The sequence below is a fragment of the Arachis stenosperma genome, chromosome 3, assembly GCF_014773155.1.
Source record: "Arachis stenosperma cultivar V10309 chromosome 3, arast.V10309.gnm1.PFL2, whole genome shotgun sequence".
NCBI classification, from domain to species: domain Eukaryota; kingdom Viridiplantae; phylum Streptophyta; class Magnoliopsida; order Fabales; family Fabaceae; genus Arachis; species Arachis stenosperma.
In genome coordinates, this window is record NC_080379.1 from 49,666,045 (window position 1) to 49,683,182 (window position 17,138).

Consider the following 17,138-nt stretch of genomic DNA (forward strand, 5'->3'; position numbering starts at 1 on the left):
GGAGAAGAAGTGTGTACTATTAAACATCGTTGGAAAGTTCTGAAAGTTAGCTTTCCAATGCCACTAAAAGCACGTCAATTGGATCTCTATAGCTCAAATTATTCCTGTTGGAGTGTAGAGAGGTCAGGGTTGACAGCATCATTCAATTTCTTCTCTTCTTTTACAAAAACTCCATCAAATCCATCCAAATGCTACCTGAAATAAACAGAAATGCACACGACTCAAAGTAGCATTTATAACGTTTAAAAGATATTTAAATCTTGATTAAACTTAACAATTCAAATACAAATTCACTAGAAAAAGATAGAAAAGATGCTCACGCATCATAGCCATAGACTAAAAATGTTGTAGTGCATATTTGCATTCAACCTTCCTTTATTGCATGATCAATTGTGATGTCCTTCCTTAAAATATAGTTCGAGCCTAAACGCTCGATTTATATTTTGAAATTTTAAAAAGCTTTTTTCTAACTTTAAATTTAGCTGCAAAATATTTTAGAATTACTATAACAACAATAACTATTTTTACTTCAAACTATTCTTTAAATCAATTAAATACATAAATCAAACGATGTTATTGTGTCAGATCATATTTATATTGAGATCGTTTACACATAAAATTTTTTTATCATCTCATGTAGAGTCATTTTAGATTTTTCTTTACTTTTTGTCATTTGTTTATCTTTATCTGATCCATCATTTTAATCGATACTGTACTTATTTTCTTCCCACATACCCAAACTACGTAAGACGAGATTCTCTAATTTTTTTTAATAATAGGCATTACTCCAACTTTCTCTTTTATATTCTCCATTCTTTATTTTGTCAATACGTGTTTAGCTAATCATCTATCTTAGCTAAGCATCCACATCTCTATCACATTATATTTATGCTTATGCTAATTTTTTACTACTCAACACTTTGCTCCATATAAAATAGTTGGTTTAATGGTGGTACAATAAAATTTATTCTTAAATTTTAAAATTATTTTTTTATCATATATAAAATAAAGCACTAGGATTGTACATGGTTAAGGTTAACCAAAAAACCAAATCGGATTTTAATTAACTAGAAATTTGGTGTAATTAGCAAACCAAATTGGTTTTAAATGAAAAAAAAATAATTATAAAAATAATAAACCAATTTTAAACTGATTCTAAATATAAAAACAATTAAAAAAATCGATTTCAATGAAAAACGTGTTTTCATTTGAAAATCGATTTTATAAAAAAATCAATATTTAATTTATAAATTGATTTTTAAACTTCTAAAAAATCTAGTCTTTTTTCCATATTATAAAATCAATTTAAATCTATAAAACAATTATATTTAAAAAACTAATTTTAAAACTCCAAAAAATAAAACTGTTTTTGGTTTGCCTAACCGATTTACATATCAATTTTTACTAATTTGGTCAATCGTTTTTTTTTAAATTGGTTATCATTTATAAACCATTTCAAAAAAACCAGTTATTTATAATTTGGTTAAAATTTTTTAATCAGTTAATGAATTTATGTTTTTTTTAAAACACCTTTAGGGGGTGTGCATGACCCGACCCGGTTCGAAAATCTGGTCCGACCTCGATCATTTTAGAGACTAATTTGGTGTGATTTTACCGGGTTTAGGACCGGATCAAAAAATTGATCTGTCATTATTTCAGGTCAGGGTCCGGGTCATAGCTCGGGTCACCCGAACTCGTCCCGGTCATCATACACAATTAATATTTTGTGTTATTAGTGATGGATGATGGTTATTCTTATGTGAAATTTAAGTATTGTAAACTTTAATATTTTGCGTTATTAGTCGTTATAAGACTAGGTTAATGTTTCATGTTTTAAATGTATAAGACTTTAGACTAATGCATAATATTGTGTTATTTGTATTAATTTAAATATTTGGTGTTATTAAACAATATTAGTATTGATTGTGGTTATGCTTTAATTTTAGAGAAGGGTTGGTTCTTATTATATTTTTTCGAATGAATTTTACCATGTGAAATAATGGTTGGAGTTTTGAAAATTTGGATATTTTTACATGCTAGTTTACAAGAAAGTAATGTTAACGGCCCGGTTTTCACCCGATTTTTATCCGGTATAATCGTGGCCAAAAAGTGTGTAGGTTTCATCGGGTTTAGAGCTGGGTTCGAGTCTAACAAATAAGCCCGGTATATATTTTAGGTCGGGTCTGAGTCACATCAAACCCGATTTCACCCGACCCATGAAGACCCCTAAACACCTTTACTAATTACTCCGTACTCTATTCTTTGGCCAGTTTACTTGAATTCTCTATTATCTTGTGGAAGATACTTAAATCTCTTAACTTGTGGTAGTCTCTAATTTTCACTTTATGTTAGTGCTTCTCCTTCTGGTATCGAACTTATATTCCATATATTTTGTCTTACAATGGCTTATGTGAAACATGCAAAACAATTCTAAATCCAAGGTCAACCGTTATTTGCAACAAAATAACTTCAAATTCCACAAGATTCACACCTAATTTGAGCCTTCAGTTTATCCTTTGCATCAATTCTAGACAAATCAAATTCAGCCTCATAGTATTCTTCAATCAAATTCATTTCTAATCGCAAATGTTGTTTCGATCTCACTGCTAAGCGCCAGCATTGTCACCTGTGTTGATACTAGCACCAAATTGAACCAGTACAAAACAGAGATCAGAGATTTTGTGTTGAAAGATACGTTAAAATTTGGATTTGAGGATGAGGAAACGGAGAAGAAGAAAGAGTTGTATGGAGTGTGAATTTGTGTGTGTAAAAATAAGAACGGACTTGAATTGCATGTGTGATGGAAAGAAAGAAGAGATTTTTGTTTGCACAGGACGGGAGTATTGGATAGAAAGGTAAGTTGTTTTATGCGGAATATGAACTTAAAACTACTTTTTTAGTTGTGATGTTGAAATAACAATTCCCTTGTACAAAATGTGTAGAAGCACATACATATAATAGTCTCGTATGACTCAAATATTTGCCAATTTGGACAAAGAAGCTGTGACACAAAGTTTCAAAGTTTAATTTTGAATATACAGATAATGGATCACAAATGACAAATATATATGTCCAATCCACTTCAACAAGATTACAAGACCAGTACATGCAACAGCAACATTACAATACGTAGAAAAGGCCCCGTCGTAGAAAAGGCATTAGTAGAAGTCTTCAGTTTTAAAACTAACATTTTACAACACCACATGAAAACACAAAGTAGAAAGTAAAGTGACAGAGCCAAGGATGAGTTGCCTGACCGATGAAGCTCGATCGATCTTGCGTGGTCCAGTTCCACCTCTCACCAGACCACTGGAGCTCGGCCCATGTTTGCAGGGCCTGCCAGGAACAGCTGCGCTTCCGGCTGCCTGCTAACACTGTTGCTTGACAAGGACGTCCGATCCGAGCAGGTTGTGATTGAAGATGCATTGCCAGCTGTTCTCAAGAGATGACTTTCAACCTTGGATGCATCCTTGCTGGGGTCTGAGCTAGAATGCGCGCCAGTGGCAACATCAGCATTAGATTGTTCAAACTGCTTGGTGCTCAGGAATCGTCCCCCGGAACCCCTGACCCTATTCAAAGCATGGCGATGGCGAGACTCGTGTAGATATGGCTGAAAAGAAAGAGAATCAATATATTTTGCAGAATTCTTTCATTTCGTGCATACAAGATTACTGAACAAAAGCAAAGCTACCATCACCATGTTATAGAGCATACCTTACGATTTTTTATTAGTTTGTTCTGAGCCTCAAGCTTTGCTCGCGACTGACGCCTTCTCAGTATACCGTGGTATTGTTTTGCATTGACATAAACGGGGCCTTCCTCGGCAAGATCAAGTGGTAAAGCAACTCTAGTGGATTGCAATCCTAGCATCTGGGGCAACATTTGGGGTTGATTCTATAATATTTTAAGCAAACAGTGAAATCATATTAAAACATGATACTGGACAAAAAAAAGTAATGGGAATTACAATCACCAAAATCCGAAATCCCAAGTGCACTTACAATACCCTGTGGTCCATAAGCAACAAATGAACCGGCGAAAAGGGGATCTTCGTAAGGATAGGAACTATGAGCCTATAATTGAAAGACCAAAAACTACTTAGCTTCTAAAAGGGTAAAGCGTGACAAATCGAAAAGGGTAAGTTTCACATACCATCGAGTAATCGCATTCAATTTGTGCACAATCGAATGCTGTATCCGGATAATTGAGCGAGAGAAACGGTTTCATCTAATCTTCAACATCAAAGCCACTAGTCAAAATTCGTAAGTTGACTTGAGAAAATGGTTTCAATGTTAATACACAAAGATAAGTTCACCCCAGTCAATATACACAGTTGTTCACAAAATAAATCCATTAACAGACCTCAAATACAATAACAAATAGAATCAGCTTAGATGCTTTAAAATTAGAAAGAAAGTTATGGAAAAGAATTATCTAGATGAATCTACTCCCACTTCCTAAACAAGAGAATCTACTACTCCCATAATTGTACGGCTTGACTGCGACGTAGTGAAATAGTGAAAGAACAAAAAGAATAACAAAAGCAATGTTTTATCTCACTAGACAATAACAAAAGATAAAGTCTTATCTTGTCATAGACCATCTCAGAATGCATCTATCACAAATATAGCATGCCGTCAGCAGTGAAAAAGGGAACAAAGAATGCATGCAATTTTAGCTAAGTTTTAAGTTCACGTGATTAAATTTTCTCAGTCCTCAAATCCTTATATGTACCTCTTATTTGTCTAGTCCTTTCAGTTTTGCATTTTATTAGTCACTTAATTTACTACTAATCGCAAATGATTGTCCTTTCAGTGATCCTAAACAATAACAAAATGCATTGAGATTTTGCCAAGTAGCGTTAAATCAATTGGCTAATTAAGATTGGGAATAGAAATGATGGGAAATAACTATTATAATGACAAACTATTAATAATATGTATTCTACATAATCTTTTCACCTTGCATTAAAAAGAGGAATATTTTAATGGAAATTTTCAAATTACTCATTCATGTACGGCTCATCATTATAGCCTCCATTCTCCAAATATTCACCTTGGAAAGACCATCTTAAAATCAACACCCAATGAGAAATTACCAAAAAACAAAAATCTTCCAAAGAGTAAATTATTCATTATTGTAAATACGACAACAATCACCGAATGGAAGAATTTGCGAATCCTTTCATTTGTCTTTCATTAGATTGATTATCTGGCATGTTCTTATGATTTTTCACTTTGTTCTTATGCCATTTGTTTTCTTGTTGTATTTCTTTATGACCATAGAAGTCATCATCTTGGAGTTTCTAGACAAATATGGCACTTGGAAATTGGGATTATATTATATTGTAAAAGATAAGAGAAGAGATTGCTTTGATGTTTTGGTTTATTTTTTGAGTGACATTTTTTGGTATTGACTATGCTTTTTTATTTATCATATATACTCTTTCCTTATTACTTTATTTCGACGATCAAAGAATATAAAGATTAAAGAAGAAAAAAAGAATAAAGAAACCTCCCAAAATATGCAAACCTTTTTTCCCTGCCCAAAACACAGAAGGAGAAAGAACATAGGAAAGAGATATGACACAGCAATTTAAAATTAAGAGAAAAAAAGAAAAAGAAAAAGCTTTTACTACCTCAGAAGCAATTCTTCCAAATCTTAAGTGAGTAATGACCTAAACAGCAAGACATAGTTGACCTCAAACTCCACATGCAAATGGGAAACATGTTAAAGCACCTAGACCATACTAACACTTGGATCCCACATACATAAAATCAAATCACAAAACAAGGCAAAGGCAAAGGCAAAGGAAAGAAACGCATCCAAAAATAGAGGAAAACGAAAAGAAGGCACACCGATAAAAGAACAAAAAAGCAAATAATAAATAAATAAATAAATAAAGAATAAAGGCAGCTCATAGAGGGGAATGAAAAATAAAAGAAAAGGATGAGTATGTAGTGGAGAGACAAAGAGGATAAGTGAAGTGAAGTAAAGTGAAGGGAAGTACCGTTTGGGAAGTGGGAAAGTAGGAATGAAGAAGGAGAAAGTGCAAGTACAATGACTACTGTTGTTGGGTTCAAGTTGGGCATGTCTCCTCTCCTGAAACCCCTCTTTCTCTCTCTCACTCACCCACCCTTCAAGTGTACTGTCATTCTCTCCCCTGTTTCTCACTCTCTAGAGTCTAGAATGCTCTCTTCTCTCTCTCTTCCTAATTGACTGTTGGGGACGGATATTTTGGCATAAATGCAAATTTTCAAATAATAATACTTACATATTCGTCTCAGGGTTTGTTCTGTTGTTCTTTTTTACTCTCTTCTTTTTACTTCTATTATTCCATAAGCTTTAAAATCCAATCGGTTATTGAATGAGTACCATTAAAAATTTAGTAATTCAAAATTTCTATCAAAATTCAACTATCAATAAATTAAAATAATAAAATATATATTTATATATAAAAAAAATATTTTTTTAAAAAAATTATTATTTTAAATTGATTATATAAAACTCTAATAATTATTATTAATAAATTAATTATAAGTAAAGAGGATTAGAAAATTAGAAATTTATAATTTGGAGAATTATTAGTGAAAAAAACGCGTACGGATGTTAAAATCGACTATACCGTTTTAAGTTTGTCTGATATTGCAAGTGAAGAAAATTGAAATTATAAAAATGATAAGGAAAAATATTTAAAACGAAAGCTCAAATACTTATTTTAAAAGTTTTGGCTCAAAATTAGGTCAAATGGCTAAAACGGTTAAACTAGACCCATGTTATAGGCCCAAGCTCACACATATATAAGCTTATGACTTAGCCATTTCAACACACAATACCAAATTTATTCACATACATTCAGCCTTGGAAGGAAGAGAAGAGACAAGGAGAGAAACTCTTATTTCACTATTCATCATCTTCTTCCATCTTCCAAAATTTTTGCTCTGAAACTCCGATTGACGAGTCATTTGCAGCCATGGGTTCGTCTCGGATCCCTCTTCAATTATGTTTAAGTATTGTGGTAAGTAACCTTAAAATCCTCATCTAGTTTCCTATGTTCTTCATTTTTGTATTTTGTTCGGGTATATAGTGTTGAGATATTGTGATTTTAGTTCTTTAGGGGTACTTTAATATGGATTCCAAGTGAGTTCCATCCCAATTTCAAGTGGGTTAAGGTAAAGAAGCCTAATCCCTTCATTATCCATATTCTTAAGTAAAATCCTAGTTTGAAATGTGAATTTAATTAGTGTAATTTGTAAAAACCTCGGATAATTAGTAACTAATTAACTAATAAATTAATTTAAATTTAAAAAAATTAAAAAATTAAATTTTATAATTTAATAAAATAAAAATAATTAAAATATGAATTTTGATACTAATTTTAAAGGTTTTGGCCAAAGTTGGGCCAAACGGGCCGAATCGAATAAATCGAGCCCATAATGGGCCCAAGACCCAACCCAACCCCCATATATGAAGAGCATCAGCTCTTCTCCTTCCTCAAAACAATAAAACACATTGCTGATTGCATGAGGAGAAGGAAGAAAATTCCATAACCCTAACCTCTCTTTCAAATCCATATAACTTCCAATCCGGAGCTACGATCACCGCACCATTTGCGGCCACGCGTCTACTGCGTCGAGCTCTACAAATCCTACTAACTAATATGGTAAGAAATCTTGATCTCACTCTTAGCCTCTTCTTCTCCTAATTTTCAAAAATTTGCGCCATTGAATATTGAAATTGTCATGTCTTAATGTTTAGGATCAAACTAGTTTGAGAAAATTAGTGAGTTTTGCTCAATTGATGCATAAGTAAGGTAAGAACTCTCAAACCTTAGTGAATTCCTTGATTATATGTGGATGGATATTGAGTTTGTGTGTATAAATGTAATGATGTGAATTAAGTAATATATATGTGAGTTAGAGCATATTTGAGGAATTTGGAAGCTTGATTGTGCTTTGCGTGCTGGAATCTTAGTGCTGGAGGCTGAGACTTTGCTAAATTGAGGTGTCTTTGGCATAGGGAGGAATCAGCCAAGGTATGATTTTGGTTTCTCATAGATAATATATAATGTCACGTGAAAACGTAGGCTAGTTGACCGTAGGATAAGTTGAACTATATGCATATGTGGAGGCTTAGTGATTTCTGTAACACCCTACCACACAGAATCTTATGCTTAAGTCATAAAATAGAGGTGGTTAGGTATTACGACCTCTAAAAACAATATATATATATATATATATATATATATATATAAGTTTTACAAAAAGATGTTAAAAACCTTGCATCAAAATAAATTTTTGCCAGATGGCAAGCCATCTTAACCATTTTTGATTTTGATATTGAGCACATCAATGGTAACTCAAATTCTCTCCCTGACTTTCTCACACGTGAATATTTGTAGGGAGACAAGCAAGGAAAAGATGCCTAAAAAGGCAACATTAGCCTCTGTCAGAGGTAGAGGCGTTCGCCTAGCCCTACCAGGGCCAAGCAAAAAATCAGGGTCAAGCACCCCAACTAGGTCATCTACCCAACAACCTTCTAAAAATCCAGCCCAACAATCCATTGAACTAGTAATCAATCAAGCCAAATAGACTAAGGCAGACTACGCCTTCCAAATCGAAACCCTCTTGGCCTTACAAGACCAAGGTCTCACTAAAATTAACAAAAAATCTTGGGCTGACATTTGCAGTGAGTCAGATGAAGAAATTGACTTAAGTCAGCTGATATCCCAAGGAGCCAACCAAAAAATAGTCGCACAGAAACCAAGAGAAAATGCCATAGTCCTAACACCACAAACATCCACAATCACTACCAAACACAAAAAACCCAAGCCAATTACATATCCACAAACAAATACTCAAATATTATCCAAATGGAGCCTGAATTTTTGGATAACTCGCCAAACAAAGTCATCCCAAAAATCTTTCCTACTGGATTCCATTTCAAGCCATTTACACCCAATAAAACTCGCCAATTTTATGAATTCATTTTAATAGATAACGACTCATATATAATATAGTTGAAAAAGTTTTATATCTAGGAGCCTTTGAAGAAATAGGTAAAGCAAAGTCGTGAAACCGAAAAGTGCAACGCTCGTGAATAACGTTTACTTGCATTCGAAGAAAAGATTAAGTGCAATTAAATACATATATAGTATCAGAGTAGAGGATCAAGGATACAAAGTAGTCAAGCTCCAAGCTCAGCTTGCGAAGCTAAGGCTGGTCAGAGAATATTTACATACACACATACATATAATCCCATATCTAAAGTTCTCAAAATAAACCCTAGTTCTCCAACAAAAACCTCTATGAGACACCAAGGTATAATATATAAAAGGAGAAGTCTAAGCATTTATATATACATAACAAAATATAAAAGCCCAAACTCCCATCTTCGCTGCAATAGAACTTCAGACGCCTAGCAAGGCGCATCTTGACCTGCATTTGAAAACCACAAAATTTGCATGGGTGAGAACCGGAGGTTCTCAGCATGGTAACAGTACCCACATATCTAACATATAATGTCTTGGGAAAGCCGAAGGCAATCCTAGAACTTCCGACAAACAAACATGTACGATCATAAAATAAGGTAAGGTATCTAAAGAGTTCTAACTTATCTCAATTCTAACTTAACCCTTAAAATCATTGGCTTTCCTCCAATCTTTCGAAATTATGATAGAACCACATAGACAAAAAAAATAGACAAAAGCAAACACAAGTAAAAGGCAGGTACAGCAAGAAAATCATATACCAAGTAAGTATAGTAATTTCACAAAGACAATCCCAAATAATACAAACTCAAACAAAACAAACAGATGCATATGATGCATGCCTTTCCTACTGACCATGAGCTCACGTGTTGGTTATCTTGCCAGAACCCGACACACTCGGTAGCTAACCCATATATCATCTCCCTATGCCTCCACACTCTTAGGATATAGTGCCTGTCGCATTTCTTGGGACAAAGTGCTCCCACACTCTTGGGATATAGCGCCCAACATGCCACGCTCTTGGGATATAGTGCCCGTCACACTCATGGGATATAGTTCCCGACACACCTTGCAACAGAGAAAAACTTACATATTCTCATCATGAAAGAAGTATCAATCATCACATTCATTCACCTTCATGCATGATCATTTCACAACCATTCATCATTGCTATGGCATCACATATACTTCATGTATTCACATTTTCCATATATAAGTCATCACTTTTTGGTGCACGAAATTGTGATCTCTAATAATGGCATTCAACTTGATATGCGCATCTACTAACTCAGCACTTTCTTCACAACTTCGCACAACTAACCAGCAAGTGCACTGGGTCGTCCAAGTAATAAACCTTATGTGAGTAAGGGTCGATCCCACGGAGATTGTTGGCATGAAGCAAGCTATGGTCATCTTGTAAATCTTAGTTAGGCGGATAATAAATGGTTATGGAGTTTTCGAATAATAATAATAATAAATAAACAGAAAATAAAGATAGAAATACTTATGTAAATCATTAGTGGGAATTTCAGATAGGCGTATGAAGATGCTGTGCTCCTTCTGAATCTCTGTTTTCCTACTGCCTTCATCCAATCCTTCTTACTCCTTTCCATGGCAAGCTGTATATAGGGCATCACCGTTGTCAATGGCTACATCACATCCTCTCAGTGAAAATGGTCCAAATGCTCTGTCACAGCACGGCTAATCATCTGTCGGTTCTCGATCATGTCGGAATAGAATCTATTGATTCTTTTGCGTTTGTCAGCATGCCCAACAATCGCGAGTTTTAAGCTCATCACAGTCATTCAATCCCTGAATCCTACTCGGAATACCACAGAGAAGGTTTAGACTTTTCGGATTCTCATGAATGCCACCATCAATTCTAGCTTATACCATGAAGATTCTGATTAAGAAATCCAAGAGATATGCGTTCGGTCTAAGGTAGAACGGAAGTGGTTGTCAGTCACGCGTTCATAGGTGAGAATGATGATGAGTGTCATGGATCATCACATTCGTCATGGTGAAGTGCAACGAATATCTTAGAACAGGAATAAACTGAATTGAATAGAAAATAGTAGTAATTGCATTGAAACTCGAGGTACAGCAAAGCTCCACACCCTTAATCTATGGTGTGCAGAAACTCCACCATTGAAAATACATAAGTGATGAAGTTCCAGGCATGGCCGAATGGCCAGCCCCCATGAATGATCAAAAGACCGAATGGTCAAGAGACTATACTGTCAAAGACACCTAGTACAATAATAAAAAGTTCTATTTATACTAAACTAGCTACTAGGGTTTACAGAAATAAGTAATTGATGCAGAAATCCACTTCCGGGGCCCACTTTGTGTGTGCTTGGGCTGAGCTTGAGCTTTACACGTGCAGAGGCTTCTTTTGGAGTTGAACGCCAAGTTGTAACGTATTTTTGGCGTTAAACTCTGGTTCGTGATGTGTTCCTGGTGTTTGACTCCAGAATGCAACATGGAACTGGCGTTGAGCGCCAGTTTACGTCATCTAATCTTGAATAAAGTATGGACTATTATATATTACTGGAAAGCTCTGGATGTCTAATTTCCAACGCCGTTGAGAGCGCGCCATTTGGAGTTCTGTAGCTCCAGAAAATCTATTTCGAGTGCAGGGAGGTCAGAATCCAACAGCATAAGCACTCCTTTGACAGCCTTTTATCAGAGTTTTGCTCAGGTCCCTCAATTTCAGCCAGAAAATACCTGAAATCATAGAAAAACACACAAACTCACAGTAAAGTCTAGAAATGTGAATTTAGCATAAAAACTAATGAAAACATCCCTAAAAGTAGCTAGATCCTACTAAAAACTACCTAAAAATAATGCCAAAAAGCGTATAAATTATCCGCTCATCACAACACCAAACTTAAATTGTTGCTTGTCCCCAAGCAACTGAAAATCAAATAGGATAAAAAGAAGAGAACATACTATAAATCCCAAAATATCAATGAATATTAGTTCTAATTAGATGAGCGGGACTTGTAGCTTTTTGCTTCTGAATAGTTTTGGCATCTCACTTCATCCCTTGAAGTTTAGAATGATTGGTATCTCTAGGAACTTAGAATTTCAGATAGTGTTATTGATTCTCCTAGTTAAGTTTGTTGATTCTTGAACACAGCTACTTTTATGAGTCTTGGTCGTGGCCCTAAGCACTTTGTTTTCCAGTATTACCACCGGATACATAAATACCACAGACATATGACTGGGTGAACCTTTTCAAATTGTGACTCAGCTTTGCTAAAGTCCCCAGTTAGAGGTGTCCAGAGCTCTTAAGCACACTCTTTTTGCTTTGGATCATGACTTTAACCACTCAGTCTCAAGCTTTTCACTTGGACCTGCATGCCATAAGCACATGGTTAGGGATAGCTTGATTTAGCCGCTTAGGCCTAGATTTTATTTCTTTGGACCCTCCTATCCATTGATGCTCAAAGCCTTGGATCCTTTTTACCCTTGCCTTTTGGTTTTAAGGGCTATTGGCTCTTTCTACTTGCTTTTTCTTTTTCTTTCTATTTTTTTTCGCCAATTTTTTCTTTTTTTTTCGCAAGCTTTTTCTATTCACTGCTTTTTCTTGCTTCAAGAATCAATTTCATGATTTTTCAGATTATCAATAACATTTCTCTTTGTTCATCATTCTTTCAAGAGCCAACAATTTTAACATTCATAAACAATCAAGATAAAAAAAAATATGCACTGTTCAAGCATTCATTCAGAAAACAAAAAGTATTGTCACCACATCAATATAATTAAACTAAATTCAAGGATAAATTCGAAACTCATGTACTTCTTGTTCTTTTTGTATTAAAACATTTTTTCATTTAAGAGAGGTGAAGGATTTATAGAATTATTCATAGCCTTAAGACATAGTTACTAAATACTAATGATCATGTAGGAAAGACACAAATATAGATAAACATTAAGCATAAAAACCGAAAAACAGAGAAATAAGAACAAGGAATGAGTCCACCTCAGTGATGGTGGCGCTTTTTTCTTGAAGAACCAATGATGTCCTTGAACTCTTCTATGTCTCTTCCTTGCCTTTGTTGCTCCTCCCTCACTGCTCTTTGATCTTCTCTAATTTCATGGAGAATGATGGAGTGCTCTTGATGTTCCACCCTTAATTGATCCATATTGTAACTCAAGTCTTCTAGAAAAGTGTTGAGTTGTTCCCAATAATTGTTGAGAGGAAAGTGCATCCCTTGAGGCATCTCCGAGATTTCTTGGTGATGAGCTTCCTCATGCATCTCTTGGGATCCATGAGTGGGCTCTCTTGTTGACTCCATCCTCTTCTTAGTGATGGGCTTATCCTCCTCAATGGAGATGTCTCCTTCTATGATAACTCCAGCTGAGTAACATAGATGGCAAATAAGATGAGGAAAAGCTAGCCTTGCCATGGTGGAAGGCTTTTTGGCTATTTTGTAGAATTCAAGGGAGATGACTTCATGAACTTCTACTTCCTCTCCATTCATGATGCTATGAATCATGATGGCCCGATCCACAGTAACTTTGGATCGGTTGCTAGTAGGGATGATGGAGCGTTGGATGAACTCCAACCATCCTCTAGCTACAGGCTTGAGGTCCAGTCTTCTTAATTGAACCGGCTTGCCTTTGGAGTCTCTTTTCCATTGAGCTCCTTCCACACATATGTCCATAAAGACTTGGTCCAACCTTTGATCAAAGTTGACCCTTCTAGTGTAGGGGCGTGCATCTCCTTGCATCATGGGCAAGTTGAACACCAACCTCACATTTTCCGGACTAAAATCTAAGCATTTTCCCCGAACCATTGTAAGATAGTTCTTTGGATTCGGGTTCACACTTTGATCATGGTTCCTAGTGATCCATGCATTGGCATAGAACTCTTGAACCATTAAGATTCTGACTTGTTGAATGGGGTTGGTCAGAACTTCCCAACCTCTTCTTTGGATCTCATGTCGGATCTCCGAATACTCATTTTTCTTGAGTTTAAAAGGGACCTCGGGGATCACCTTCTTCTTGGCCACAACTTCATAGAAGTGGTCTTGATGGGCTTTGGAGATGAATCTCTCCATCTCCCATGACTCGGAGGTGGAAGCTTTTGTCTTCCCTTTCCCTTTTCTAGAGGTTTCTCCGGCCTTAGGTGCCATCAATGGTTATGGAAAAGCAAAAAAGCTATGCTTTTACCACACCAAACTTAGAATATTGCTCGCCCTCGAGCAAGAGAAGAAATAATAGACGAAGAAGAAGAAGATATGGAGGAGAGGGAGAGAAGTTAGTGTTTCGGCCAAGGAGGAGAAGAGAGGGTTGTGTTGTGTGAAAGTGAAGAAGAATGGAGGGGTTTATATAGTGGAGGGAGAGGGGTTAAGGTTCGGCCATATTGGGTGGGTTGGGTGGAAAAAGGGATTTTGAATTTTAAAGGTAAGTGGGGTTTATGGGGAAGAGTGGATGGATGTGAGTGGTGAAGAGGTGATGGGGAAGAGAAATTGAGGTGATTGGTGAAGGGTTTTGGAGAAGAGTATTATTGGATTGTGTGAAGAGGAGAGAAGGTGAGTTGAGGTAGGTGGGGATCTTGTGGGGTCCACAGATCCTGATATGATCCTGTGGGATCCACAGATCCTGAGGTGTCAAGGATTATCATTCCTGCACCAATGAGGCGTGTAAAATGCCCTCTGCATGTGATCCTGGCGTTCAACGCCAGATTGATGCTTGTTTCTGGCGTTGAACGCTAGCTTCATGCTTGTTTTGGATGTTCAACGCCCATTTGCAGTATGTTTCTGGCGTTGAACGCCAGTTCCATGCTTGTTTCTGGCATTCAGTGCCAGCTTTTCTCAAGGTGTATTCCTGGCATTTAAACGCCAGGATGTTGCTTGTTTCTGGCGTTCAACGCCAGATCCATGCTTTGTTCTGGCATTGAACGCCAGTCAGATGCTCCTTACTGGCGTTTAAACGCCAGTAAGACCTTCCTCCAGGGTGTGCTTTTTCTTCTGCTGTTTTTTATTCTGTTTTTAATTTTATTTTTTATTTTGTGACTCCACATGATCATGAACCTAATAAAACATAAAAGAACAATAAAAGAAAAATAAAATTAGATGAATAATTGGGTTGCCTCCCAATAAGCGCTTCTTTAATGTCAATAGCTTGACAGTGGGCTCTCATAGAGCCTCACAGGTGATCAGGTCAATGTTGTAGACTCCTGATGAGCGGATAATTTATACGCTTTTTGGCATCGTTTTTACATAGTTTTTAATAAGTTTAAGCTACTTTTAGGGATGTTTTCATTAGTTTTTATGCTAAATTCACATTTCTGGACTTTACTATGAGTTTGTGTGTTTTTCTGTGATTTCAGGTAGATTCTGACTGAAATTGAGGGATTTGAGCAAAACTCTGAAAAAGGCTGACAAAAGGACTGCTGATGCTGTTGGATTCTGACCTCCCTGCACTCGAAATGGATTTTCTGGAGCTACAGAACTCTAAATGGCGCGCTCTCAACGGCGTTGGAAAGTAGACATCTAGGGCTTTCCAGCAATATATAATAGTCCATACTTTATTCGAAGAATAACGACGCAAACTGGCGTTGAACGCCAAGTACACGCTCCTTTCTGGAGTTAAACGCCAGAAAAACGTCATAATCCGGAGTTGAACGCCCAAAGCACATCACAACTCGAAATTCAACTCCAAGAGAAGCCTCAGCTCGTGGATAGATCAAGCTCAGCCCAAGCATACACCAAGTGGGCCCCGGAAGTGGATTTATGCATCAATTACTTACTCATGTAAACCCTAGTAGCTAGTCTAGTATATAGGACCTCTTACTATTGTATTAGACATCCTGGATGGTATTTTCTATCCTGTGATCACGTTTAGGGGGCTGGCCATTCGGCCATGCCTGAACCTTTTGCTTATGTATTTTCAACGGTGGAGTTTCTGCACACCATAGATTAAGGGTGTGGAGCTCTGCTGTACCTCAAAGATTAATGAAGTTCTATTTTCTTTTATTCAATTCTCTATCTTATTCTTATTCCAAGATATTCATTCGTACTCAAGAACATGATGAATGATGATGAGTTAGATAACCCTCATTATTATTCTCACTGATGAGCGCACGTGACTGACAACCACTTACGTTCTACATGCAACAAAGCTTGAATGTGTATCTCTTAGATTCCCCAACAGAATCTTCGTGGTATAAGCTAGATAGATGGCGGCATTCATCTGGATCCGGAAAGTCCAACCTTGTCTGTGGTGTTCCGAGTAGGGTCCTGGGAATCCGGAAAGTCTCACCTTGTCTGTGGTATTCCGAGTAGGATTCCGTTCATGAATGACTGTGACGTGCTTCAAACTTTAACCTGCTGGGCGTTAGTGACAAACGCAAAAGAGGGATTCTATTCCAGTAGGAGCGGGAACCAACCGGTGATTGGCCGTACTGTGACAGAGTGCGTGCATTAGCTTTCACTGCGAGGATGGGATGTAGCTATCAACCATGGGTGATGCCTCCAGACTGGTTAGCTGTGCGAGTGACAGCCGTACAGGTTATTTCCCCGAGAGGAATGAAAGTAGCCACAGCTGATAGTGAACCCCTATACAAAGCTTGCCATGGAGAGGAGTAAGAAGGATTGAGTAGAAGCAATGGGATAGCAGGCGTCCGAGAGCTCTACAGCATCTCCATTCCGCTTATCTGAAATTCCTACCAATGAATCTGCATAAGTATCTCTATCCCTTTTATTATTCCTTTTTATTAGAACAATCCAATTATCACTATTACAAATGTTCAATCCGCCTAACTGAGATTTGCAAGGTGACCATAGCTTGCTTCATACCAACAATCTCTGTGGATTCGACCCTTACTCACGTAAGGTTATTACTTGGACGACCCAGTACACTTGCTGGTTAGTTGAACGGAGTTGTGAATTCCACCAGAGCCATAATTAGAACATTGATCACAAATGATACAAGAATTTGAATCACAATTTCGTCCACCAAGTTTTTGGCGCCGTTGCCGGGGATTGTTCGAGTATGGACAACTGACGGTTCATCTTGTTGCTCAGATTAGGTAATTTTCTTTTCAAAAATCTTTTTCAAAATTTTTCTTTTAAATTTTCGTTTTTCTTCACATTATTTTCGAAAATATTAAATAAAAATCCAAAAAAAAATTAGA

The 17,138-nt window shown here is 36.5% G+C and overlaps 1 protein-coding gene across 3 annotated transcripts; it reads right to left on the bottom strand.

The window, feature by feature from the left end:
* Window positions 1-2,848: 2,848 nt before the first annotated feature.
* Window positions 2,849-6,234, bottom strand: LOC130969501 (nuclear transcription factor Y subunit A-7-like). 3 transcript variants are annotated; one of them, XM_057895251.1, is made up of 5 exons: window positions 6,011-6,233; window positions 4,153-4,249; window positions 4,002-4,073; window positions 3,715-3,894; window positions 2,849-3,610 (listed from the first exon to the last, which is right to left on the bottom strand). In XM_057895251.1, the coding sequence occupies exons 2-5, from the start codon at window positions 4,225-4,227 to the stop codon at window positions 3,299-3,301; spliced, it is 639 nt and encodes a 212-aa protein (XP_057751234.1). In that variant the 5' UTR covers window positions 4,228-4,249; window positions 6,011-6,233; the 3' UTR covers window positions 2,849-3,298. The 3 variants fall into 3 exon arrangements, with proteins under 3 accessions (XP_057751234.1, XP_057751233.1, XP_057751231.1); XM_057895250.1 differs by having other exon boundaries at window positions 4,153-4,227; window positions 6,011-6,226; XM_057895248.1 differs by having other exon boundaries at window positions 2,856-3,610; window positions 4,153-4,232; window positions 6,011-6,234.
* Window positions 6,235-17,138: the final 10,904 nt, after the last annotated feature.